Source organism: Ovis aries, chromosome 2 (genome assembly GCF_016772045.2).
Source record: "Ovis aries strain OAR_USU_Benz2616 breed Rambouillet chromosome 2, ARS-UI_Ramb_v3.0, whole genome shotgun sequence".
NCBI classification, from domain to species: domain Eukaryota; kingdom Metazoa; phylum Chordata; class Mammalia; order Artiodactyla; family Bovidae; genus Ovis; species Ovis aries.
Genome location: NC_056055.1, coordinates 103,276,546 through 103,304,531, shown reverse-complemented (window position 1 = coordinate 103,304,531; position 27,986 = coordinate 103,276,546). Strand labels below are relative to the sequence as shown.

The 27,986-nt window shown below is 41.7% G+C and overlaps 1 protein-coding gene across 3 annotated transcripts in view; it reads left to right on the top strand.

Moving 5' to 3' along the window:
- Window positions 1-27,986, top strand: part of INTS9 (integrator complex subunit 9) — a 143,824-nt gene that overhangs the window by 61,310 nt on the left and 54,528 nt on the right. For all 3 annotated transcript variants that reach the window (XM_004004441.6, XM_060409571.1, XM_060409572.1), the window contains 4 exons: window positions 1,044-1,183; window positions 3,267-3,353; window positions 26,725-26,845; window positions 27,601-27,735. In XM_004004441.6, coding sequence (XP_004004490.1) covers window positions 1,044-1,183; window positions 3,267-3,353; window positions 26,725-26,845; window positions 27,601-27,735 — 483 coding nt within the window. The remainder of the gene's footprint in view (window positions 1-1,043; window positions 1,184-3,266; window positions 3,354-26,724; window positions 26,846-27,600; window positions 27,736-27,986) is intronic.

Genomic DNA, 27,986 nt, shown 5'->3' with positions numbered 1-27,986 from the left:
AGGGGACAGAGATGAGTCCCATGGGATTTTTGATCTCAGAGACGTTCCAGTTTGGGGAGACAAGGGGATACTTTGAGGTGCCCACCATAGTAAAGAATAGTAACTGCTTTAAGAGGGATATTCACAAAGTGCCTTGGCAGTTCTTAGGAAGAAGTGCTTTCTTTCATCTGGGCAAATCAGGAAGGCTTAGCGGAAGAAGAGAACTGAGCCTTAAAAAGCAGGTAGGGGAACTTCCCTGGTGGTCCAGTGGCTGAGAATCTACATTCCTAATACCTGGGTTCCTGGTTCAATCCCTGGTCAAGGGACTAGATCTTGTGTGCTGCAGTTAAGACCCAGCACAACCAAATGAATAAGTAAATATTAAAAAAAAAAAAAAAGAAGAAGAAACAATTGACCCTCCCAAAAAAATACTTCATAATTTTTTTAAAGGCAGGTAGGGCTTAAATTTATGTAAAAATCGTTCCCTTCTACTAAAAGTTTTCGTAAAATTTAAGCGTTATTCCTCACCTGTCTTTTTCCCTGTTCACATGATATTACTAGTGGAGTAAAGGGTAGACTGAGGGTTGTGATTAGGGTAGAATACAAGAGTATAACCTCCTTATATGACTCTGCCACTACATTTGTTGGAGGGGTTCTCTATCCAGCACTAGTGGTCAAAAGTTACCTCGAAAAAAAATAGTTGTCTGCCACAGTGGACTTCTGAAGGGCTGCTTCCTGTGTGGTACTCCCTCACAGCTGCTTCCTGTCACCCGGCTCCACCTGGCAGGCTGCAGCGGCCAAAGGATCCCGTTGTCATTTATCCTCATATGTCTGCCTCTCAGAACCCTGTTTTAGTAAAATCAGCAGCCGTCCTGTCCTGCTGCTCCACATCAGCACTAGGGAATATCCCCATATGAGAGACTGGAAACGTTACAGGAACGGCATCGTTATTCGGTAGCACCACAGCCGCTCCTCTGCCTTCTGACAGTGTCATTTTTCAGCCCCATCATGCTGGTCTGTGTGCCGCGCACAGATACGTATCACTCCCTCCCCTTTTCTTTCAGACCGAGCTAATAGATCTGTCTACAGTGGATGTGATCCTCATCTCTAACTATCACTGCATGATGGCCCTGCCCTACATCACCGAGCACACCGGGTTCACGGGCACGGTCTACGCCACGGAGCCCACCGTTCAGATCGGCAGGTGAGGGCATTTCTTCTTGAGCTGTGAGTCAGTGGCTGGAGAACGCCTCCCTTCAGCAGTGACTGTCTAATAGAGTGTTGTGCGCAGGGGCACCGTTGTTTCCTCCTGAGCAGCTGACCCAGAGAAAGAAAATGAATAGACAACTCTGCTGATAAAACAAATGTCCGTTGGAGTTGCCTAGAGATGGATGCTGCAAATAGTGGTCGTTTAGTCTCAGAAAGACAGAAAGAGAGGGACAACTCTTCTGTGCAGACGACACTAATTAGGGGAGGTATCATTCAGTAGGTGCCACCAAGATGCAATGCAGAGGGCTTTGGGGGAGAGAGGAACACAGCACATTTAAGACAAAAAGAAAATTTACTACTTTGCTTTCAAAATTTCCGCCTCCCCCCCACCCCCGCCGGCTTTTAGCACAGACTATAAACAGAGACAGCCTGCAGGATTTCCCTGGTGGTCCCGTGGTTAAGACTCCACACTTAAACACTGCAGAGGGCACAGGTTCAATCCCTGATCGGGTAACTAAGATCCCACATGCCAATAAAAGGAAAAAAGAGAGAGAGAGATGGCTGGTGGAAAACAGGATAAGAATTTAGATGAAGTTGTCTGTACTGTTGACAGAGTGAAACTCAAGACCCAATGAAATGAAAACCTCACAGTCTTTCTTTGACTCTGAGAATGCTGTGAGCCAGATGCCAGCCCCTCCCAAGTCTCTGTGGGACAGAAGATTGTTTCAAGTAACCATAGCATCGTTTAGTGAGAAAAAAAAGTTATGTGAAGAAAATTACCCCAGAACAGAAAGAATTGTGTTGAAGCAAACAACTAGTATGGTATGAGGTAAAACCACCAAGATCCAAACTACAGGATCTAAGTGCAATATAGATTCCTAGATTCTAGAGTCTGGCTGAAGTCCAGCAAGATGGAATTACCAGAAGTGAAACAAAATCTGTCTGTGTTTGTTTGTGTCAAATTTATCATCCTCAGTGTGTACAGAAAAACCGTAAAAGATCTGAGGGAAAGACATAATAGAAATGTAAAGGTGATGGCTCAGGTTCAGAGAGAGGAGAAACTGAAAGCATTAGATTGTCTGAGAAAGCTAAACCCTGAGGATGGACACAGCAGAACGTTCTCCTGAAAGCTACAGCCACAACAGTCACGAGCCTGAATCCCAGATCTTCGCATGCCAGAACAGGTGCTGCTTGCTTGAGATGAAAGACAGTGATGGTGTTAGGAATAAGTAAATAAACGGAAACAAGATGAAGTTTCCAGCATTCAAAATGCTGATAAATGTATGGCTTGCCACGCCTCTGTGTTTATTGGGAGAGGATTTAAGTCAATATGGAACATCTGTACTGCATTATATGGGGGAGTCAAGATGTGAAAAGTCTGTGTCTAGCTTTCTGCTCATCCAGGGTCCTCTCAGCGCTCTGTTCCATGGCTTCCCCAGAGCATGAGATCTTTGACCAGCTGAGTGAGGCATCTCTCAGGTTCCCTCAGGGGGCAGTCTGTGGAAATCCAGCTTGCAGTCGCAGAGCCTGTCCTTTGGCAGGTCCTTGAGTTAGAGCTTTAGGATTAGTTCTTAAGAGTGTTCTTGCATGTGGAATTTTGTTCATTCCTAAAACATATATGAAGAAAATTTGTTTCACCAGTTTAAAAATGTCCATTTAATGTTGTCATCAAGAAACAATCCTTCCCCTCCCTCTGCCACGACCAATCAGATGCTTCATGCTCGTTTAGCTTTTTCTCCTGTTGTGATTTTAGTTACTTAAATAAAAACAGAGATCTTAAGAGTGAGAGTAAAACCATAGGTTTAAATATTTCAGCCTTTCGAGATAACCAACACCCCAGGCTTATTTTAAAGGTGAATTAAATCATTTACATTGCGAATTTTTAACATGGAAGTTCAAGACAGAGGCTGAGTTTTTGTTCAGCTTTGTATGAAATGGTGCCCACATTAATTTGAAACAGGAAGAAAGATAATTGGGGAGGGGCAGGCAGACAAGCCCATTTCTCTTGACTGTGTTAGAGTGCTGTGTTTTTCTGACTCTCTTTTTGAGTGTTCATCCCTTTTCTTGTTTCAACTCAGGCTTCTCATGGAAGAGCTGGTGAACTTCATTGAACGAGTGCCCAAGGCTCAGTCTGCCTCCTTGTGGAAGAACAAGGATATTCAGCGGTGAGCAGTGGGCGGTCTACTCCCCTTGACAGCTGTGGAGGGCAGGGGAAGGGCTTAGCAAAGCAGTCTCAAGTGTTTTCTCGTTTTCTGCTTAGCTTATACCATTAGAACTAAGATTCTCTTTTCCCTATGTTTGATTCAACCAATGTATTTTGAGAGGCAGCCATGCCATATGCAAGGTAGTATGCTAGGTTTGGGTGTTCTGTAAACAGTTGGCTGTCTCTTTGAGGTGCAGAGGGGTTAATGGGAAGTCAGACAATGAAACACGTACATTACAGTCTTGGGTGCATGTATTGTAACAGATGCTTGGTCACAAGGCTGTAGGCACTCCAAAAATGAACATGTTTCTTTGCTTAGGGAACTGAGGAGGGACATTCCTTAGGAGATGACAATTAAGGGACATCTCAGAGAAAGAAAAGGACTTCTCCTGATAGAAAAGGTCATAAAGTGGGGTCCAGACAAAGCATCGTAGGATACAGCAGTCTCCAGCCTTTTTGGCACCAGGGACCCATTTTATAGAAGACAGGTTTTCCATGGACTGGGGCGGGGGATGGTTTGGGGATGGTCCAAGTGCATTACATTTATTGTGCACTTTACTTCCGTTATTACATCAACTCCACCTCAGATCATTAGGCATTAGATCCCAGAGGTTGGGGGCCCTGGATACAGTATATTCAGGGAACAGTGAGAAGTCCAGGGTGGATTAGAATTGGTTGAGTACAGGGGGGAAAGGTGAAATGTCCCTAGACTGGGACACTGGAGCAAGATAATGAAGAGTCTACTGTGTGAAGACTAATTTTTCTGTAATCAGGTGTGGGAAGTCCATCGGGGGCGGTTGACGGGGCAGAGACATGATTGCATATCTACTGAGAGGAAGCAACCCTGGAAGCAGCGTGGAGGCTGGATGGGATACAGAGACAGGAGCAGGAAGCCCAGTGGCAGAAACCCAGGGAAGGGAACAGAAGCCTGAACTAGGAAGGCTGTAGAGGAAGAATGAAGAGGTGAAGGGAGTGGAAATGCAGTCGAGAAGGCAGAGAGGCAGCTTGGTTCCTCTCCCGCACTCATGTTAATGGACAGTAGAGGACACCGGTCAGTCTTAACACACTGCAGCTGGTCACCCCTGCCAGTTGCTGCCCTTAGCCCTCAGCACCTCAGCCCCAGCCCTCCAGGCCTGGCATCCAGAGTCAGAACTCATCTGTAATTTCTTAGGTGTGTTCTTTATACTCCTGCCCATTCCACTGTCTTCCAGCTACCTCATCACTGAGTTCTTTCCCTCTAGGTCCATGATTTGTGAGCCATCTATTACCTAAACTTGAGAATGTCTTGGGTTTTGTGACATTCTTTCTACAAGGATACATGAATACGAATAGGCTTCCCTGGTGGCTCAGACCGTAAGCCTGCCATGCAGAAGACCCAGGTTTGATCCCTGGGTCAGGAAGATCCCCTCCAGGAGGAAATGACAACCCACTCTAGTATTCTTGCCTGGGAAATACCATGGAGAGAGGAACCTGGCAGGCTACAGTCCATGGGGTCGCACAGAGTCAGACACAACTGGTCAACTAACTAATCCACACTATGAACATGTAGCTAGGAGAATATGCTTTGTTTGGTTTTTTGCTTATATATATATATATTTTTTTTTTTTTTTTTAATGTGGACCACATTTAAAGTCTTTATTAAATTTGTTACAGTATTGCTTCTGTTTTACATTTTGGTTTTTGGCCCATGCAGCATGTGGGATCTTAGCTTCCCAACCAGGGATCAAACTTGCACCCCTGGCATAGGAGCGGGGGTGGGGCTTAGCCACTGGACCAGCAGGGAAGTCCCTGCTTTGTTTTTATACTGTGACTGTCTCAGAGATGAGAATATGAGTCTCCTCTTTGCATTCCTTTATCATATGTGTTATTTATCTTATTTAACTTACGTAGCACTTGTTACGTGCCTGACCCTCCTCTCAGTGTTTTCTTTAATTCACTTAGTTCTTCAACGTGATCGTTTTGCAGAAGAGAAAACAGGCACAGTGAGGATAAGTAACTTGTTCGGCTCAACCAACTAGTGGGTGGTAGTATTTGGATTCAAACCCAGGCAGCTGGGCTTGTCTGGATCCCAACACCAAGCTGCTAACTACCGTGCTGAGCGGCCCCTCAGCCGTTACAGGCCTCTCCTGCAGAGCGTGTGAGCCCCTCGTGTGATGGAAGCACGCATAAGAGTGCACATCTCCTGTGTTTCATGGGTCTTCTTTGTGTCTCCATTTCCTTGACTGGGGACATGGTATCTGTCTGACTTGTCATTAGAAAACACTCGGTAGACACGTGCGTTTGAGTCTTCTCAGTACATGTGGCTGCCTTCCTTGATCTGCCAGCTTAGTACAGGTCCCCTCCTGTCCCAAGTGCGTTCGTATTCTCAGCTTCCTTCCTCCTGCCCATCACATACCTCCTCCCCCTTTTTCCCCTCTCCTGTCTGCAACTGGCCCACACTTGTCCCAGTTCCTCTCTTCATCCCCCTCCTTAGAAACCTGAGGAGTTGTTTTCACTTGCTGTGGAACACGTACACCTTGGCTCCCCTCACTTCCTCCTTTTAAATTTATACCCCTAAATATTCTGCCATGAAGAATTTTGGCACACCAGTGATGATGTTCAAAGGTCACTGTTTCCTGATTCCCAAACCCTGGACGTCCAAGTCCTTATTTTGACTTTTTGTTTGTGACCTTGGACAGAATCCTTGGCAGTGGTCTTTGCTTCCCATTCTTTGTAAAATACAAGATAACTGGCTCACGGAAAAAAATGCCATCATATTCTAGGGGAAAAGGTGAATTGAACTTGAAGGACCAGAGGGCTAGGGAGGGGGCCTGATAGTTATTTCCTAAGGTGCTTTAGGATATCTCTGTTTTTTCAAAAAGGTGCTGCTGCTGCTAAGTCGCTTCAGTCATGTCCGACTCTGTGCGACCCCATAGACGGCAGCCCGCCAGGCTCCGCCATCCCTGGGATTCTCCAGGCAAGAACACTGGAGTGGGTTGCCATTTCCTTCTCCAATGCATGAAAGTGAAAAGTGAAAGGGAAGTCGCTCAGTCGTGTGCAACTCTTAGCGACCCCATGGACGGCAGCCCACCAGGCTCCTCTGTCCATGGGATTTTCCAGGCAAGAGTACTGGAGTGGGGTGCCATTGCCTTCTAGTTGAAATAAAACCTTGAATCTGTTATCTCGCCACCTGGTGGGCAAAAACCAGAAACTGTTGAGAGGTAGCTTGGTAGAGAAGAAAGGATAACTTGGACCAATCGGAGACTGTATTTCATTACTTCGTGTATCCTGAGCATAGTTCTGATCCCCATCAAGCATTTTGTTTTGGTTTCTGAGCATGAGATGAGCCGTAGTTACTGATAGGGAAAGAGAAGAGTCTGATTATTGGAAAGATGACACCAAGGTGACAGACAGTGAAGCAAGCCATGTCCTCTTTTTTTTTTCTCTTGAAGAAATTCAGCATAAATATTAGAACTGGTAGAAAACTGTGAGGAGCTATTTTGTAATTGACATAAGACAAAAGAGTTCTCTCAAAACAGTCACCCAGAATTTCATCTCATGCCAGAATACTAAAAGCGTTTCATGTGAACATTTATGCTGAAGGATTTACACCCCTTGAAAAGTTCCCCGTGTCATAAGCCAGATGATACCGTATGTCCCAAGACACTGTGACAGGCTCTACTGCGAATCACTGCTGCTGTCACTTAGTACAGTGACCACATGATACAGCTGTATCTTTTCTTTATATCTCAATTCATTTTTTAATTCCTGCATTCTCCTTGTTCCATTCCTGTAAAATGGGGTTCACAAACTCAGATACCTCTAGGGATGAGAAAGGGGTAAGTCAGTAAGTACAGGAGTGGGGTTGGCTGCCAGGATTCATGGCCCAGTGACCACACCTCTCCAAAGGGGCAGCTGACACACAACTTCAGCAGTTTTGGCCATATGGCAAAGCGAGCCCGTCACTGTCAAAACCTGAATTTTTTTTTTTTTTTTTTTTTAATGAGAAGCTCTGGATCTGAATGTTTCACATGTGATTTTTTTTTCCCCTGCCTTTTAAAAAGTTGACTCTGACATTAAAATAAAATTCTGGATGAACACCTCAAGCAGAACACTTCCATGAGTTGGATTCAAGCCCCTAATTTTTGATCTAAACATTATACAAACTCTCGTGGTCAAGTGTTTAAAATTAATGCATGTTAGTAGCTTAAGTTACTCATAAGACCATCAACCAAAAAATACATGAAAATCTTTCAGACTCATTGGTTTCTGACAAATTCCCTTAAATCACAGGAAGTTAGTTTGAATTAGCATTTGATTTAGTATTGGTGTGTTTACCAACCCGCCATCCCCCAAAAAAAACCATTACGCTTGCTTTTTGGCAGCTGTCAGGCTCCCCAACTCAGTTGACGCTGCTCCCTGAGATTTATTTAGAAGTTAGCTATCCTTCTTCCTCATTTTGACACTGCAGCTTACACTTTTTGAGAGATTTTTGAAGGGTAGGGTAAGGAGAATCCCCTACCATAAAATTTTTGAGCCTCCACATTCCCATATACACTTCAAAATTTAGGTTTTTAATGGGAAAATTTAAAGCACAATATTGCACTGAAGAAACTAACCCATCCTCTAATATTTTTTATGTAAGTGTAGCATTTTTTGTAGGACTAGAAATCTACAATTATAATTAAGAGACTAAATCATTACAGGATATTGTCATAATCCTCTGACTTGCATTAAGGAATTATGCATCGATATATTCCTCGCTGAAATGTTATGGTAATTTTCAGTACTCAAGAGCTTAAAATGTGGGTTTATACCTTATAGAAGACAATTTAAAAAAAAAAAACATATTGTACTTGAAGTTCCTCTGTTCTGACACTCCTTGGGTATTTATAGATGAATTTATCAGGTCTCACTATGTAGTAGGAAGAAAATTAAAGCTATGGGCTTAGAGGTCAAATAGACTGGTGTTTGAATTTCAGATCTGCTTTTTGGCTGCAGAAGTTTATCTCTTCTAGGCTGTTTTCTTGTTTATATGATAGGAATAGTATTAGCAATGTCACAAGATTGTTGTGAGGACGAAATGTAAAGTCCTTAAAACAGTGCCAGGCACATAATAGGTGCTCAGTGAACACAAGCACACCAGCATCCTTTCTCCCTTTAATGATACAGGTGGCTCACATCACCCCCCTTTCAGTAACCATCACACATCTGCCTTCCTCAGCCTTACATGTCTTTCAGCACTGCCTTTCCTAGTGAGAGCAACGTATTTAGTATGGCAGAAGGGAAGTTATTTTCCTAATCTGCCCGTTGATGATCGTTAGCAGTATCATTCAGATTCTGGGACTCAGTCTTCTTTTCTGTAATATAGGAGAATTGAATTGAACACAGTTCGCTTGTGTTAGGGTTTTTAAAGATGTCTTTAAGCAGGTTCTCAGAGAGTGGTCGAGAAGGCAATGGCACCCCACTCCAGTACTCTTGCCTGGAAAATCCTATGGACGGAGGAGCCTGGTAAGCTGCAGTCCAGGGGGTCGCTAAGAGTCAGACACGACTGAGCAACTTCATTTTCACTCCTCACTTTTATGCATTGGAGAAGGAAATGGCAACCCACTCCAGTGTTCTTGCCTGGAGAATCCCAGGGATGGGGGAGCCTGGTGAGCTGCCGTCTGTGGGGTCGCACTGAGTCGGACATGACTGAAGCAACTTAGCAGCAGCAGAGAGTGGTGGTACTTTGATGGCGTCATCACAACTTTGCAGTTCCAAAAACTTAGTCACTTCGTTTCACTTAGAATCAGTTAGCCTCTGACGGGCAGGTACTGACTGATAGACAAAAATTCCATTTAATTACTTTATCCTGAGAACTAGTCCATCTGCCTAGGACTCTGTTTTGGGCACCAAGTCCACTTAAAGAGATCAAATTATAGATAAGAGGGTTTTGATAAGCAGAAAATGAAAGCAGAGATGGTTTAGGCCCTCTCAAGAATTATTTATGTCATGCTTTGGTAGCCTAAACAATTGCCTTTGTGCTTTTAGGAGAGAAATTGATCTAAAACAAAAATCAAGGTTTGTCATCTGATTTCAGTTTAGTATTAAGAAATTTTCAGGTTTTGCTTTTGGTAAATTCCATAAAGATCATCAGGCTTCCCTGGAGACTCAGTAATAATCCGCCTGCCAGTGCAGGAGACTCAGGTTTGATCCCTTGGTCAGGAAGATCCCCAGGAGAAGGAAATGGCTAATCTCCAGTATTCTTGCCTGGGAAATCCCATGAACCGAGAAACCTGGCGGGCTACAGCCCGTGGGATCACAAAGAGTCGGACACGACTGAGCAGCTAAACGACAAAAGCAATGAAGAGCATCAGCCCGCTGACACATCTCCATCCTCCCGCCACCTCCCTGTGTATTAAGCACACTTCACTATAATGAGAGGAAACAGATTTTTTCTGCTTCATTTCTTCTTTGTATTCTGCTCTTGTATTTATTTTGTTCAGTCATTCATTCATCAAACACTTAGAAAAAGCCCAACCAGTGTTTTATTTATAAGCTTTTAAGTGGTCCCTGTGGACCTGAAAGTCTTGCTCTTTTACGAAAACACATGATCTTGTGCTGGTAGGATGGAAGAACAGACGGCAGAGTTCTGGCGTGAAGCGAAGCCCTGGGAAAAAATGTTTATTAAGCACTCAAGTGTGATAAGAACAAAAGAAAACAATGAAATCTTTTAGAAAGTACTTATTAAACATTTAGACTCTGAGAACTTGACTTTGATAAATTAGAAAGCCAGCAAAAACAGAACTAGTTCCCACTGGGTTTCCTTATCTGACTTATCCTTAATCAGCCAATAATCCTAATGGCTTTGAATGGCTCTGTGAAGGCCTCTCTGTAATTATGGCCTCAAGCGTAAGTTTTAGGGAAAGCTGAATTAGATGAGATGTTAAGAGATAGAAGGAGAAAGGGACCATGTAATTTGAAAGAGTAAAAATGGTGTTAGCGAAGGGAATTTGGGGGTAGAAACCGGAAACTCAGAGGACTTCAGTCTTGTTTGTTGATTAACTCCCGAGGGCCTGGCATTATGATAAGTTTGTAGGGAAATGCCCCCCAAAGTTTAAGGCATAGTACCTGTATCCAAGGAGCTTGTTGAGCAAAGAATAGGTACAAAGTGGCGAGACTCGGGCCGAGCTTAGCAGGCTATGCAGGGTTTGAATGAGGAAAGAGGTCATTCTAAGATAAAGAGAATATTGTGAGCAAAAACATGGCAACATGGCATGATTGAGAGGGGATTGGCTGGGTTACAATTAGCCAGTGCTCTCCAAGAGGGAGAGAGAAGCATGGCCAGCTAACCCTGCACAAAAGAATATTCAAAGACTTGTTCTTTTGGAAAAGCCAACAATACATTTGACTGATTTCCTGGTTGAAGTCTTTTGTCTAGCGGATAGAAAATTTATCAGAATTCTTTGTGAAAACATAGTCACCAAACCTATGTGATAAAGGAAACGTCTAGATGTTTCCAACAGAGAAATGACAGTTAGTTAGTTTTAGATCTGAAAGTAGTGTAGTCTGTATATAAGGTACCAGAATAAGATATCCAAAGAATTTAAGCATAAGGGTAAGGGGGAGGAGTTCATAGACACTGAATAATCATAAATATATAATGTTAATGATGTAGTCTACATATACACGTGTGTATGATTACTCATTTGCTGTGGTCTTCAACAGTTTTTGAAGGAAACATTTTACCGTCCAGTTAGATTTATGAAGGGAAGAAAAGAGATTAGGTGAATTATTCAATGTTGCAACTAAAGCAGAAATCAAACTTAAATTAGATGTGATGTCCATGCTACAGATGTTCTGTACAGTTAGAGTTTGTAAAAATGTCATTGACCAGACCTGAGAAAAGGCCAAACTTAGTTGAAAACAGTGTTTCTGTACCAGAGCACGGCCCAAGACGCTTCCTAATTTGTTAGTAACTGGGTCTCCCACCAGGCCACCCTTTTCTCAGGCTTCACTAGGAGGATCCCCTTCTTGGCTCATTCACGTCAAGGTTGGAAGGATTCAGTTCCTCAGGGATGTTGGACTGAAGCCTCCCTCGGGTCCTTGCCACATGGGCCTCTCCTCAGAGCATGGCAGCTGGCTGCATCAGAGCAAACAGGAGGCCGGAGGAGAGATTGTGGACAAGAAGGAAGTACAGTCCTTTGTGACCTAATCTTGCAAGTGACCGCTTGTCACCTTTGTCATATTCTCTTCACTAGAAGCTAGCCGGTAGGTCCAGCCTGCATCTGGTGGGAGGAGCCCACACAAGGGGGCAAGTATGGGAGGTGGGGAGCCTAGGAAGCTGTGTCAGAAGCTGTCTGTCACCCATCCTAAGCTAAGCAGGGCACACTTGAGACGAGAGTCTTGGGGGACCTGCCTGACCTTGCTCTTCTGGCTTGCTGATCAGTTTCTCCCAGATGCTTACCACCTCGCATGCTTTCTTAGGGCTCACCTCTCCCCAGACTTCGCAGTGAGCTTCAGATAATACAGACACATGGATCAGTGGAACCAAGTAGACAGCCCAGAAATAAACCAATGTACCTAAAGTCAGTTAAAGAATGTGCATCTGATCTAGCTGGCATATGACTTGTTAGCACAGTCTTGAGCAGAGGTGTCTCTATGGTAGGGCCTTGGCAGAGCTGAGAGCAATTAACACAGATCCAACTGAGATGAAAGATGTGGTTAGGCATCGCTGTTTATCACTTTAGCCACTCACATAATAACCTTCCAGCTCGGGTGACAAGAAAATCCTGCTCATACTCAGCCCAAAGGAAAAAGTCTTTATTCTTAATGAAGGGCAGTCCTGGGAAGCCCAAGCCATAGGGCCTCCTGATCTCAAGGAATTTAAAGGAGGCTCTAAAGCAGGGCTTCTCAGGTGGCTCAGTCGGGAGAGGGAAAAAAAAAACTCACCTGCCAATGCAGGAGACATAGGTTTGATCCCTGGATCAGGAAAGATCCCCTGAAGGAAAAAAAGGCAACCCACTCCAGTATTCCAGAAAATTTTGTGGACGCAGGAGCCTGGTGAGCTATAGCATGGGGTCGCAAAGAGTTGGACATGACTGAGCACAGATACTCACTCAAAGCAGGGGAGTAACTTTGGTTCTTCCTTGAGACTCTCTAGAGCAGTGCACTCAAGTTCAGTGTCAGGTCCATCTAAAGAAATTACCCTGGGTTAAAGTCCACTACAGTACTGTTGGAAAATGCTTGTTCTGGGGCAGCAGTCGCTGTTTATGTTGGGGAAGGTTGGAGAGAGTCCTCACCCAGCCTCTGTTCTATGGCAGACACTTCTGTGCATTCTGCCCTTCACTCCTCACAGGACAGCTCTAAGAGGGAGGTAATACTCTCCTTTTTCACTAATGAGAAGACTGAGGCTCACAGGTAAAGAGGCAGTGCTGAGATTTATATCCAGACAAGTCTAAATTGTCTGCTCTTCCCCTAGTGTACCTCTGAGAGAAAGCTCTCCTTCCTCAGTGGGTGGAAGATAGTAGTAGGGGTGCGGAAGGAGACAGAAGTGTCGGTGGCAGCCCCTTGCCATGAACCTGCTCCAGAGAGGGCTTCTGTCCCACTTCCTGGGCTCTGAGACTCCGTCAGCCATCTTCTCAGCACACGGGATATGCACCTGGCCGAGACAGGTGTCACAAGACCTGAGAAAAGGTGATAGGTCGCCTAGATTTTAAAGCAGGAGTAAGGCGTCCCCAGTGGCTCAGTGGTAAAGAATCCACCTGCAGTGCAGGAAATGCAAGAGACACAGGTTCAGTCCCTGGGTCGGGAAGACCCTCTGGAGGAAGGCATGGCAATCCGCTCCAGTGTTCTTGCCTGGGAAATCCCATGAGCAGAGGAGCCTGGTGGGCTACCGTCCATGGGGTCACAGACAGTCAGACGCAACTGAGCATGCACGCACATTGTCCACACAAAATAAGAAGTGGACAGTGGAATGTTACAGCTTTGGGGGAGCCTGGCACTTAGAGAGCTCCTTATATAGTTCATTGTGTAGAATGTAGGCTGAGGCAGGACCATGATAAAGAAGAGCCTTAGAAGTCATGCTGAGAGCCTTCAATTTTATCCTGAATGTAATGGTGAACCATTAAATTGGAGGAGGGGGGAGAGAGAGAGAGAGAGAGAGAGAGAGAGAGTGTGTGTGTGTGTGTGTGTGTGTGTGTGTGTAGAGGGGAGAGAGAGAGAGAGAGAGTGTGTGTGTGTGTGTGTGTGTGTGTGTGTGTGTGTGTGTATAGAGATTTGCATTTTCAATGTATCATTTAGTCCCTTCTGGGAGAGAAGACAAGTATGCAGGCAAGGATGACTTATCACGGTTTTCCATGTCTCCTTTTTCGCCTTGTACTGTTGTAAAAATTTTTTCAGACTAGATTCCTGTGAGCCAAGGCCTTTATGTTATACCTATTCAATTCCTTACAGGACTTGAGTACTATGGCCATAATCAGAGCTAAGTAAATATTTATTGACTCAATATTGTGAAACCTAAGTCAGTTCACTCTATAGAGGACAGGTACATGGAATAAGAAAATCTTCACCTGTTTATGCAGAAGGTAACAAGAAGGGTTGGTGGTATTTTGTTGCTGCAGAAACAAAGGTGAAGAGAGTTGGACCTACATGACCTGTGTGCTGTTTTTACTGAATCTCCGTTCCATGTTTACATTATTATGACTGTGGAAATACAATTCACTGGCCATATAACATTGTTAGGATTTTTTTTTTTCTTGCACAACTTTCTGGTTTCCCTTGAGTTAGTAATTATCTTGTTTGTTTATTTGCTTAGTTTCCTGTGTGCGTATATGCTCTATTGCTTAGTCACATCCAACTATCTATGACCCCTTGTCTATAGCCTGCGAGGCTCCTCTGTCCATGGGATCTCCCAGGAAAGAATTCCAGAGTAGGTTGTCATTTCTTTTTGCAGGGCATCTTCCCGACCCAGGGATCAAACCCGCGTCTCCTGCATTGGCAGGTAGATTCTTAACCACTGAGTCACCTGGAAAGCCCTTACATATTATATTACTAATTGATCTCTAACCTTTCCCCCATTTGTCTGAGTCTCTCCTCAGTATGTTCAGACTTGATGAACAGTCAATTTTATCTTTAACAGACAATTTTATCTTCCTGTTCTAGAAGTCCCCTCCCTGAGTCTTCACTCTTACCCCGTCTGGTGTCAGATGCTCTTGGGACTGCTACACAGCATTCAGTCTGGGACTTTCTCCACCTTGATCCTATAGATTCCTTCACCCTTTTCTTCTGTTAGAAGCTCTATTTTCTAGGCCTTTCTTTTTCTGGTTTACACCTTCATTTTTGCAGACACTTCCTCCACCAGCTCCCTGAAAAAGAGCGCATGAGAAGTAAATTTTCTATGAGTCTGCACATCTAAAATGTCTGCGTTCTACCCTCACACTCCGATAGAAATGCAAACTAGATGCAGTTTGCTCATAGAATTTTTAAAGTATTGCACTATTTTCTTCTGTCTCCCAGAAATGCTGTTGAAAAGTCCAGTGTTATTAAGGCTTGATCTCCTGTATGTATGCTGTTTATTCCTCTGAGAGACTTAGAATCTTCTTCTTGTCCTTAAAGTTTATGATGGTGTGTCTTACTTAAAGATAGTTTACATTCATGGACTGAGCTTAGTGTGTCCTTTCAGTCTAGAAAAGTGTCGGCAGCTATGGTGAAGTACCTGTTTTGTGTCTGAATCTGGCCTGCCACTGTTTTTGTAAAATAAAGTTTTATTGGCACACAGACACACTCATATCATTGTGGTGTTATATGGCCAAGTTGAATAACTTGACAGAGACTGTATGTGGCCTCCAGAGTTTAAAGCATCTGTGGCCCTGTATCTAAAATGTTTGCTGACCCTCAATCTAGAAAATGGAGAATTTCAATTCTGGTTTAAAAAACAAATTTTCCCCCCCTTCTAAAATTCCTTTTTTCAATTTTTGTGTATTTTTCAGAACTCATGTTATTTGAATGTGGAACCTCCTGGACTGACCCTCAAATAACTTCTCTCTCCTCTTTACCGTCACTTTGTTTTGTTATTCTGTCTGGGAATTTCTTTTATCTCCCAACCTTCCTATGAATATTTTTTTTTGTCTCTGCTACTTATTTCTTGTTTTGACATAAATTTTTCTATATTTTTAAATTAACCTTTTTATATTGTAATAAAAAACACAGATACCAAAAAAACCTCACAAAGCTTGATATATAGTTAACAAATTATTATAAAGGAGCTACCCCCTATAAACACCACCTAGGTTAAGAGAGAGAAAATGTCTGGTAACTCAAAAGCCATGCCCCTGTGCACCAGTCTAATCTCGGCGCAGGCTGAAACATACATAGAGCGTGGATTTCAGCCCATCACCACATCACCCTTCTTGCAGCTCAGATTGTCCCATCAGTGAAAGCATATTCAGTTTATCCTCTACGTCCTTTTGTTGCATCGTTTGTAGTTTTTGATAGTTTGCTTGTTATCTAACGTAGCAGGATGTCTAAGACCCCTCTTTTACGTTCCTATATCTGGAATCATCCATTTCTCCAAGAAACTCTGGATTCATTTAGTGGGAAATGGGATTTTGAGCTCCCATTCTGGCTGCTAACAATGCTCACTGTTACTGGATTGGTCAGTTGTTTCGAGGCCTTTTTGGAGGACAGAGAATATATATTTTTCTTCTGCTGCTTTTATACTTTTACTGTGTCTATCTTGTCAGAACATGTAGCTGTTACATACTGTCCTCTCTCCCTTCCAACTTCATTTGGCCTTTCTCCTCAAGGAACTCTGCATTTAGTACTATCAGCCCCTGTATTGATGTTTCTACTGTAGTCAGTTTGGGTTGTGTGAAACTCATTCTTCAGATGATATATCAGGATGGAATCATGAGAACTGTATTCCGTGAGTTCTTGCTGGTTAATAATTGTTTTTCTGTGCTCTGTGACCTTGAAAGTCAGTTTTCCTAAGTACATAATCCTTGGCTTGCATTTTCTTTCTTTGAGTCTCTTAAATATGTTTCTCTATTTTATTCTAGAAAAAAACATTGAAAACTGTTGAAAACCGATATAGTCTTTTCTTGTTTTCCTTGTAAATAACTTGCCCTTTTTGCCTCCATGCCCAAAGATTTTTCTCTGTAATCTAAATATTTTCCCAGAATATATCTGGTGTTAGTTATTCTGGGTCAGTATTCTCGAGTCTGCATTGTGTTCTTTCAGTGTATAGTTTCTTTTTATTTCTAATTACGCTTTTTGGTATTCTGTTCCCTTGCTTGGATTTCTGTGAGGGACTCCTGTTACCTGTATGTTATATCTGTCTTTGCTCTCTTGGCATATCTGTTGTGTTTATTCACTCTTATGTGTCTTTCCGTTTAGTCTACATTCCTGAATTCTTATTAAATTTCTAATTCTTTATGTAGTTCTGTTCCTTCATTTTTAACCTTTTCTGATTTCTTCATTTATATGGGTCTTTTGTGTCTTGAATATCTTTTTAACGTTTTTAGCTTATTTTGAAATCTTGTTGTTTTGTTGGCATGCTTTCATTGTGTAGTATCATATTTTCATTTATGACATTTTCATTTATTTCTTTTCATTCTCTTAATGACTCTTCACCCTTTTAGTAGAAGTCTCTTCTCATTTCTTAGGTACACTCTTTTATTAATCTGAGAATAATGATTGTTATTTTCTACCAACCTAATTTATTTCCTCTCCTTCCTCCATTTGTTTCGGCCTTTATCATTTTAGAGGCTTTATTCAAATACATGGTGATCCTTGGTTATTGGTTCATATTTAACAATTAGACAGTCATTCTATTGAAATCCTAAGCCTCGGGAGAACTGTAAAGATGGCGGAGGAATAGGACGGGAAGACCACTTTCTCCCTCACAAATTCCTCAAAAGAACATTTCAACGCCAAGCAAACTCCACAAAACAACTTCTGTAGGCTGGCAGAGGACATCAGGCAACCAGAAAAGCAGACCATTGTCTTCAAAAACAGGTAGGAAAAAATATAAAAGACGAAAAAGGAGACAAAGGAGGTGGGGAGGGAGCTCTGTCCCGGGAAGGGAATTTTAAGAAGAGAGGTTTCCAAACACCAGGAAACACTCTCCCTGCCGAGTCTGTGGTGAGCCTTGGAAACACAGAGGGCAACATAACAGGAAGGAAAAATAAAGGAATAATTAAAACCAAGAGATTACAAGCCCACCAGTAACTCCCCCAGTGGAAAAGCAGCACAGACGCCTGCATCCGCCACTGGGAAGTGGGGGCAGGGCAGGGACGCGCGGGAGGCACGGGCTGCAGTGCTTTGTAAGAATCGGGCAGGAACGCCCCACGCGCAACCAGAACGATCTAACTTGGGCTAGCAAACCAGACTGTGGGATAGCTACCACACGAAAAGCTCGAACATAAGACACCGCCAGGACCGAGCACAGAACAAAGGACGGAACGGAAAGAGCCGGCTGCAGACCATCCCCCGCCGGGGACAGGCAGCCAGAGCCGTAAGGACTGGAAAGGGACAATTGCAGACCTGGAGAGACTTTATTTACCTAACTGCAAGCAGGCTTCTTTGCTAAGACTTCTGGGGGTGCTGGACAGTCACAATCTGCCTCATGGGGGGCGCCAGCGGTCCACCCAGAAAGCTGAGCAGCAGCAACAGAAAAGGTGACAAGCCGCGGCAATCGCGCTCGCCAAACTCCTGAGCTACTGGGACCTGGGAAGGGCACAAAGCGCAGTCCCAGCCGAATCTGTGCCTCTGGAGGGCTGCCTGAGCGCCGAACCTGAGCGACTTGGACCGGGGAAGTGTACGCAGCCTAGGGCCGGCCCCAGACGGTTCCTGGCTGAGCATCGTAGAGCCGGAGCGGTTTGTGCACCTCGAGAAGGGACAGGTCAAGCGGGGCTGAGACACTGTGTGCACACGACAGTGCCATTTGTTTGCAGCATCTCCCCCTCCCCACAGCGCGACTGAACTAGTGAGCCTAAAAAACCAGCAAACAGAAGTTAAACAGAGGGAACCACCTTGGAAGTGATGCCACACGGCCCACAACATCAGAGAAGGGCCAGAAATATTTTTACTATTTTTAAAATCATTCCTTTTTGTTTGTTTGTTTGTTTTTTTCTTTTTTTTTATTTTTTTTCTGTTTTTTAAATTGTTAAGTCTTCTATTTCTCCTCTAATTTTTACTTCTATAACCTACTATTACTATTTAAAAAAAAAAAAGACTTTTTTTTTTTTTTTTTTTAAGGCAAACACCATATATAGTCTTTGGATGGTTGGTGGTGGTTTTTTGTGTTGTTGTTGTTTTGGTTTTTTTTTTAAATAATTCTTGTTTGTTTTTTTTTTCTTTCTTCCTTTTTCCTTCTGCTTCTTTTCTTTAATATTGTATTTTTGAAAATCCAACCTCTACTCTAGATTTTTAATCTTTGCTCTTAGGTTTTTGTTGTAAATTTTGTACATGTAAAAACCCAAACTTCACTATCCAAGTTTACCTGAGAGCGAGATTACTGGCTTGACCACTCTCTCCTCCTTTGGACTCTCCTTTTTCTCCACCAGGTGGCCTCTGTCTCTTTTCCCCCCCATCTCTCCTCTATCCAACTCTGTGAATCGCTGTGTGTTCCAGACGGTGGAGAACACCTAAGGAACTAGTTACTGGCAGGATTTGTCTCTCTCCTTCTCATTCCTCTCTCTTATCCTCCTGGTCACCTCTGTCTACTTCCTCCCTCTCCTCTTCCCCGTATAACTCCGTAAATACCTCTGAGCGGTCCTGACTATAGAGCGCACATAAGGAAGTGACTACTGGCTAGCTTGCTCTCTCCTCTTTTGATCTCACCGCATCTCATTCCAGTCACCTCTAACTACCCCCTCCATCTTCTTTTCTCCATGTAACTCAGTGACCCTCTCTGAGTGTCCCTCAATGTGAAGAAACTTTTCATCTTTAACCTAGATGTTTTATCATCGGTGCTATATAGATGGAGAAGTCTAGAGGCTACTGTAAAAATAAAACTGAAAACCAAAAGCAGGAGGCTTAAATCCAAAGCCTGAAAACATTAGAGAACTCTTGAATTCAGGGAACATTAAGCAATAGGACCTCATCAAATGCCTTCATACCTACACTGAAACCAAGCTCCACCCAAGGGCCAACAAGTTCCAAAACAAGACATACCACTCAAATTCTCCAGCAACACAGGAACACTCCCCTGAGCTTCAATATACAGGCAGCTCAAAATTATTCCAAAACCTTTGATGTCTCATAACCCAATACTGGTCACTCCACTGCACTCCAGAGAGAAGAAACCCAGCTCCACCCACCAGAACTCCAACACAAGCCTCCCTAACCAGGAAACCTTGACAAGCCACTGATAGAACCCCACCCACAGTGAGGAAGCTCCATAATAAAGAGAACTCCACAAATTACCAGAATATAAAAAGGCCACCCCAAACGCAGCAATATAACCAAGATGAAGAGACAGAGGAATACTCAGCAGGTAAAGGAACAGGAGAGTTGCCCACCAAACCAAACAAAAGAGGAAGAAGTAGGGAATCTACCTGAGAAGGAATTCCGAATATTGATAGTGAAAATGATCCAAAATCTTGAAATCAAAGTGGAATCACAGACAAATAGCCTAGAGACAAGGATTGAGAAGATGCAAGAAAGGTTTAACAAGGACCTAGAAGAAATAAAAAAGAGTCAAAATATAATGAATGACGCAATAAATGAGATCAGAAACACTCTGGAGGCAACAAATAGTAGAATAACGGAGGCAGAAGATAGGATTAGTGAAATAGAAGATAGACTGGTAGAAATAAATGAATCAGAGAGGAAACAAGAAAAACGAATTAAAAGAAATGAGGACGATCTCAGAGACCTCCAGGACAATATGAAACGCTCCAACATTCAAAGTATAGGAGTTCCAGAAGAAGAAGACAGAAAGAAAGATCATGAGAAAATCCTTGAGGAGATAATAGTTGAAAACTTCCCTAAAATGGGGAAGGAAATAATCACCCAAGTCCAAGAAACACAGAGAGTTCCAAATATGATAAACCCAAGGCGAAACACCCCAAGACACATATTAATCAAATTAACAAAGATCAAACACAAAGAACAAATATTAAAAGCAGCAAGGGAAAAAAAACAAATAACACACAAGGGGATTCCCATAAAGATAACAGCTGATCTTTCAATAGAAACTCTTCAGGCCAGGAGGGAATGGCAAGACATACTTAAAGTGATGAAAGACAATAACCTACAGCCCAGATTACTGTACCCAGCAAGGATCTCATTCAAACACAAAGGAGAAATCAAAAGCTTTACAGACAAGGAAAAGCTGAGAAAATTCAGCACCACCAAACCAGCTCTCCAACAAATTCTAAAGGATATTCTCTAGACAGGAAACACGAAAGGGTGTATAAACCCGAACCCAAAACAATAAAGTAAATGGTAACGGGATCATACTTATCAATAATTACCTTAAACGTAAATGGGTTGAACGCCCCAACCAAAAGGCAAAGACTGGCCGAATGGATACAAAAACAAGACCCCTCTATATGCTGCTTACAAGAGACCCACCTCAAAACAAGGGACACATACAGACTGAAAGTGAAGGGCTGGAAAAAGATATACCACGCAAATAGAGACCAAAAGAAAGCAGGAGTGGCAATACTCATATCCGATAAAATAGACTTTAAAACAAATGCTGTGGAAAGAGACAAAGTAGGCCACTACATAATGATCAAAGGATCAATCCAAGAAGAAGATATAACAATTATAAATATATATGCACCCAATATAGGAGCACCGCAATATGTAAGACGAATGCTAACAAGTATGAAAGGGGAAATCAACAACACCACAATAATAGTGGGAGACTTTAATACCCCACTCACACCTATGGGCGGATCAACTAAACAGAAAATTAACAACGAAACGCAAACTTTAAATGATACATTAGATCAGTTGGACCTAATTGATATCTATAGGACATTTCACCCCAAAACAATGAATTTCACCTTTTTTTCAAGTGCTCATGGAACCTTCTCCAGGATAGATCACATCCTGGGCCATAAATCTAAACTTGATAAATTCAAAAAAATCGAAATCATTCCAAGCATCTTTTCTGACCATAATGCATTAAGATTAGATCTCAATTACAGGAGAAAAACTATTAAAAATTCCAACATATGGAGGTTGAACAACACACTTCTGAATAACCAACAAATCACAGAAGAAATCAAAAAAGAAATCAAAATATGCATAGAAACAAATGAAAATGAAAACACAACAACCCAAAACCTGTGGGACACTATAAAAGCAGTGCTAAGAGGAAAGTTCATAGCAATACAGGCGTACCTCAAGAAATAAGAAAAAAGTCAAATAAATAACCTAACTCTACAACTAAACCAACTAGAAAAGGAAGAATTGGAGAACCCCAGACTTAGTAGAAGGAAAGAAATCTTAAAAATTAGGGCAGAAATAAATGCAAAAGAGACAGAAGAGACCATAGCAAAACTCAACAAAGCCAAAAGCTGGTTCTTTGAAAGGATAAATAAAATTGACAGACCATTAGCCAGACTCATCAAGAAGCAAAGAGACAAAAATCAAATCAATAAAATTAGAAATGAAAATGGAGAGATCACAACAGACAACACAGAAATACAAAGGATCATAAGAGACTACTATCAGCAGTTGTATGGCAATAAAATGGACAACGTGGAAGAAATGGACAAATTCTTAGAAAAGTACAATTTTCCAAAACTGAACCAGGAAGAAATAGAAAATCTTAACAGACCCATCACAAGCACGGAAATTGAAACTGTAATCAGAAATCTTCCAGCAAACAAAAGCCCACGTCCAGACGGCTTCACAGCTGAATTCTACTAAAAATTTCGAGAAGAGCTAACACCTATCCTCCTCAAACTCTTCCAGAAAATTGCAGAGGAAGGTAAACTTCCAAACTCATTCTATGAGGCCACCATCACCCTAATACCAAAACCTGACAAAGATGTCACAAAAAAAGAAAACTGCAGGCCAATATCACTGATGAACATAGATGCAAAAATGCTCAACAAAATTCTAGCAATCAGAATCCAACAACACATTAAAAAGATCATACACCATGACCAAGTGGGCTTTATCCCAGGGATGCAAGGATTCTTCAATATCTGCAAATCAATCAATGTAATTCACCACATTAACAAATTGAAAAATAAAAACCATATGATTATCTCAATAGATGCAGAGAAGGCCTTTGACAAAATTCAACATCCATTTATGATAAAAACTCTCCAGAAAGCAGGAATAGAAGGAATATACCTCAACATAATAAAAGCTATCTATGACAAACCCACAGCAAACATTATCCTCAATGGTGAAAAATTGAAAGCATTTCCCCTAAAGTCAGGAACAAGACAAGGGTGCCCACTTTCACTGCTACTATTCAACATAGTTCTGGAAGTTTTGGCCACAGCAATCAGAGCAGAAAAAGAAATAAAAGGAATCCAAATTGGAAAAGAAGAAGTAAAACTCTCACTGTTTGCAGGTAACATGATCCTCTACATGGAAAACCCTAAAGACTCCACCAGAAAATTACTAGAGCTCATCAATGAATATAGTTAAGTTGCAGGATATAAAATCAACACACAGAAATCCCTTGCATTCCTATACACGAATAATGAGAAAGTAGAAAAAGAAATTAAGGAAACAATTCCATTCACCATTGCAACGAAAAGAATAAAATACTTAGGAATATATCTACCTAAAGGAACTAAAGACCTATATATAGAAAACTATAAAACACTGATGAAAGAAATCAAAGAGGACACTAATAGATGGAGAAATATACCATGTTCATGGATAGGAAGAATCAATATAGTGAAAATGAGTATACTACCCAAAGCAATTTACAAATTCAATGCAATCCCTATCAAGCTACCAGCCATATTTTTCACAGAACTAGAACAAATAATTTCAAGATTTGTATGGAAATACAAAAAAAACCTCGAATTGCCAAAGCAGTCTTGAGAAAAAAGAATGGAACTGGAGGAATCAACTTGCCTAACTTCAGGCTCTACTACAAAGCCACAGTCATCAAAACAGTATGGTACTGGCACAAAGACAGACATATAGATCAATGGAACAAAATAGAAAGCCCAGAGATAAATCCACACACATATGGACACCTTATCTTTGACAAAGGAGGCAAGAATATACAGTGGAGTAAAGACAATCTCTTTAACAAGTGGTGCTGGGAAAACTGGGCAACCACTTGTAAAAGAATGAAACTAGATCACTTTCTAACACCGCACACAAAAATAAACTCAAAATGGATTAAAGATCTAAATGTAAGATCAGAAACTATAAAACTCCTAGAGGAGGACATAGGCAAAACACTCTCAGACATAAATCACAGCAGGATCCTCTATGATCCACCTCCCAGAATTCTGGAAATAAAAGCAAAAATAAACAAATGGGATCTAATTAAAATTAAAAGCTTCTGCACAACAAAGGAAAACTATAAGCAAGGTGAAAAGACAGCCTTCTGAATGGGAGAAAATAATAGCAAATGAAGCAACTGACAAACAACTCATCTCAAAAATATACAAGCAACTTATGCAGCTCAATTCCAGAAAAATAAACGACCCAATCAAAAAATGGGCCAAAGAACTAAATAGACATTTCTCCAAAGAAGACATACGGATGGCTAACAAACACATGAAAAGATGCTCAACATCACTCATTATCAGAGAAATGCAAATCAAAACCACAATGAGGTACCACTTCACACCAGTCAGAATGTCTGCGATCCAAAAATCTGCAAGCAATAAATGCTGGAGAGGGTGTGGAGAAAAGGGAACCCTCCTACACTGTTGGTGGGAATGCAAACTAGTACAGCCACTATGGAGAACAGTGTGGAGATTCCTTTAAAAAATTGCAAATAGAACTACCTTATGACCCAGCAATCCCACTTCTGGGCATACACACCGAGGAAACCAGAATTGAAAGAGACACATGTACCCCAATGTTCATCGCAGCACTGTTTATAATAGCCAGGACATGGAAACAACCTAGATGTCCATCAACAGATGAATGGATAAGAAAGCAGTGGTACATATACACAATGGAGTATTACTCAGCCATTAAAAAGAATTCATTTGAATCAGTTCTGATGAGATGGATGAAACTGGAGCCGATTATACAGAGTGAAGTAAGCCAGAAAGAAAAACACCAATACAGTATACTAACACATATATATGGAATTTAGAAAGATAGCAATGACGACCCTGTATGCAAGACAGGAAAAAAGACACAGCTGTGTATAACGGACTTTTGGACTCAGAGGGAGAGGGAGAGGGTGGGATGATTTGGGAGAATGGCATTCTAACATGTATACTATCATGTAAGAATTGAATCGCCAGTCCATGTCTGATGCAGGATACAGCATGCTTGGGGCTGGTGCATGGGGATGACCCAGAGAGATGTTGTGGGGAGGGAGGTGTGAGGGGGGTTCATGTTTGGGAACACATGTAAGAATTAAAGATTTTAAAATTAAAAAAAAGAATAATTAGACAGTTAAAAAAAAGCTACTTGGAAACTCTGTGTGCCAGGTCTTGTTGAATTCTAGACTTTACAGTAACATAGTCTGGTTAGGTAATTTCACTGTAAAACCCCAATATCAGTCAGTATCTTTTCATTGAGGGTTTTTTGTGTGTGTGTGTGTGTGTGTGTGTGTGTGTGTGGGTTTTGTTTGTTTGTTTTTTGGATTTTTTTTTTGTTTGTTTTTTTTTTCAGTGCTGATCTTGTTTTTCGGAGAAGGTGCTTCTAGTCCCCTACCTGCAGGGTATAAGATTAACTGATAGTGTTCTGCTTTGAGGACAAGAAAATCGTCCCTCTCAGTGTGTAAACTTTTGCATAAGGAGGTTGCTTCCAGATGATGCTGGTTTCCCCTGGTCCAGACTCTCATTTTTATTCTCCCTAGAGAACAGTCTCTGGTGACATGCCTGGGAGGGGAAGGGGCCATTGCTGAGCTTTATGGATTAGGTGAGGAGAATTAGTAGGTTCTATTTCTTAATCAGTTTTTTCTAGGAATTTTCTTGTTTTTAGACTCACCTTTAAGCTCACTTCAAGACATACCTGTTGTTTCCCATTGCTGAGCTTTTCATGAGTTCTGCAGTATAAATTAAGTGACTTGAACTTTCCTGGGTCTGCGAAATCAGTCGTTATTTGTCTTTCTATTTTCTAAAATGCTGTTGCTATTAGCTCTCCTCTCATCTCTTTGTCTTAAGGTCCAGTTGTGTGTGTATGTGTGTAATTCTTTACTATTGTTCAGTGTCAGTTTAGGAGATAGAACAGAGCTACTGCACAGGTTCCGTTCCCTGGAAATCCCTTCACCTGTATCGCACAGAGAATCTCAGAGAAGTCACTGTTTAGGTCTATTCTTATTTGTGTTTGAGCAAAATAATATTGGATAAAATGTCTTTCTAATGACACATTTTTGTTTGTTTTAATGAGTGCTCCTGATGCTGGTCTGAAAAGTTGCAAAAATGTGTTTTATTTTCCTCTTTCTGCCAAGCCTCAGATGTGTTTAACCTAGTTCTTTTCTATAACTTTGCAGGCCCACGAGTAATGTTTATTTCATTTATCCTTTTTGAACAGGCAAGAGAATGTGAGAGGTTATACAGAAATGCTCTATATTAAGAGATATAAGCCCTTAGGATAGCCACTAAGGAAATAACTTTTGAAAAAGTGAAAAATCATGAAGGGATTTCAGAAGCTACATCAGAAAATATTCAGTCACTATTTTTAAAAATCAGTGGAGGAATAGAAGAACAAAAAAAGATGTGATATATTAAAAAACAAAAATTAAATTGGTAAATGTAAGCCAACTATTATATTAATATATCAGTAGTAACATCAAGTGTGAATGGCTTAAATAGTTCAGATGACCAAAATTATCACATGGGTTTAAAAAGACAAAAAAGATCCAGCTATATGCTGGATAAAATCAAGAGTAGAAAAACAATGGAGAAAAATCAATGAATCCAAAAGTTAGTTCTTTGAAAGGAGCAACAAAATTACCAGACCTTTAGCTAGATTGACCAAGATAAAGGGAGTTCAGCTTAGTTCAGTCACCCAGCCGTGTCCGACTGTTTCCCACCCGATGGAGAGAATACTGCAATTACTAGATTCAGAAATTAAAGAGAGGAGAGAGCTGCCAACCTTACAGAAATAAAAGTAATTATAAAGGAATGTTCATCCTGTGAACATCAGGATATGCCAATAGGTTGGACAGCTTAGACAAAATGGGCAAGTTATTTGAACAGTATTCTCTGTTCATAAGAACTGACTTGATGATCTGTTTCCAGACTCCTGCCTTCTCCTCTCAAGGATGCAGTGGAAGTCTCGACCTGGAGAAGATGCTACACTATGCAGGAGGTGAACTCGGCTCTTAGTAAGATCCAGCTGGTGGGATATTCTCAGAAAATTGTGAGTGTTAATATGATTTTACTGATTGATGAATGCTTTTGATTCTTTGGAAGGATTCTATAGTTCCCTTTTTTAAGCCAGTCAGTCACTATAAGTCTTGTACTAGTACTTGGTGGAAAGATAGAACATCTATTATTTTCCTCCATCCTTCCCAGGTTCTTACTGGTGCTCTCTCCTAAACCTTATATTCCCTGTCACTCATTAGCATATAATAAGTCAGGGGGGAAAAAGGCATCTCATCCTGTTTACTTTAGAACAGTGACTCCACTTTACAGGTTTTGGATTTGTGAAGTAGAAAACAGCATCAAAGGTACCAAGAAATAATTTGGCACATATGACTTCTGAGCTCTGATCATGATGAGGGTTCCCATTCCTGTTAACTGTGGCCCAGAGCCACTTTTTACAGAACAACCAAGATATTAATTCCTAACCTGAAAAGGGTTAAAAAAAAGGAGAAGAAAAAAAACCTAAGTATTTATCTCTTTGGCCTATATCATGATGTATCATCTCTGCCTTTTAATGGGTACCTGGTGACATGTGGATGGACTGAAATTCTCAGAAATGTGATAAGTAAAGGACTGTAAGATGTGTCTGTCCCATGGTCTCCACCATCTTTCTGTTCTTAAACTTTCTGATTCACTTGGAAGTAGTTTCTAAGTGGAGAAGGATTTTCTGGGTTTTTTTCTCTGCAAACTTAACTGGCATGACTGCACTACTGAAAGTTCAGCACGCATCCTTGCATTGTTCTTTTCTAGGAGCTTTTCGGTGCGGTCCAGGTGACTCCTCTAAGCTCTGGCTATGCCCTTGGAAGCTCCAACTGGATCATCCAGTCCCATTATGAGAAAGTGTCTTATGTCTCTGGATCCTCCTTGCTTACCACGCACCCACAGGTAATTCTAAATTCTCTTGGAACAACTCAGATTTTCAGTTGAAAGTGAAGTCGCTTAGTGATGTCTGACTCTTGGTGACCCTATGAACTATAGCCCACCAGGCTCCTCCATCCACAGGATTTGCAGGCAGGAATACTGGTGTGGGTTGCCATTTCCTTCTCTAGGGGATCTTCCCAACCCAGAGGTCAAACTTGGGTCTCCTGCATTACAGGCAGACTGTCTGAGCCACCAGGGAATCCCTGAATTTTCAG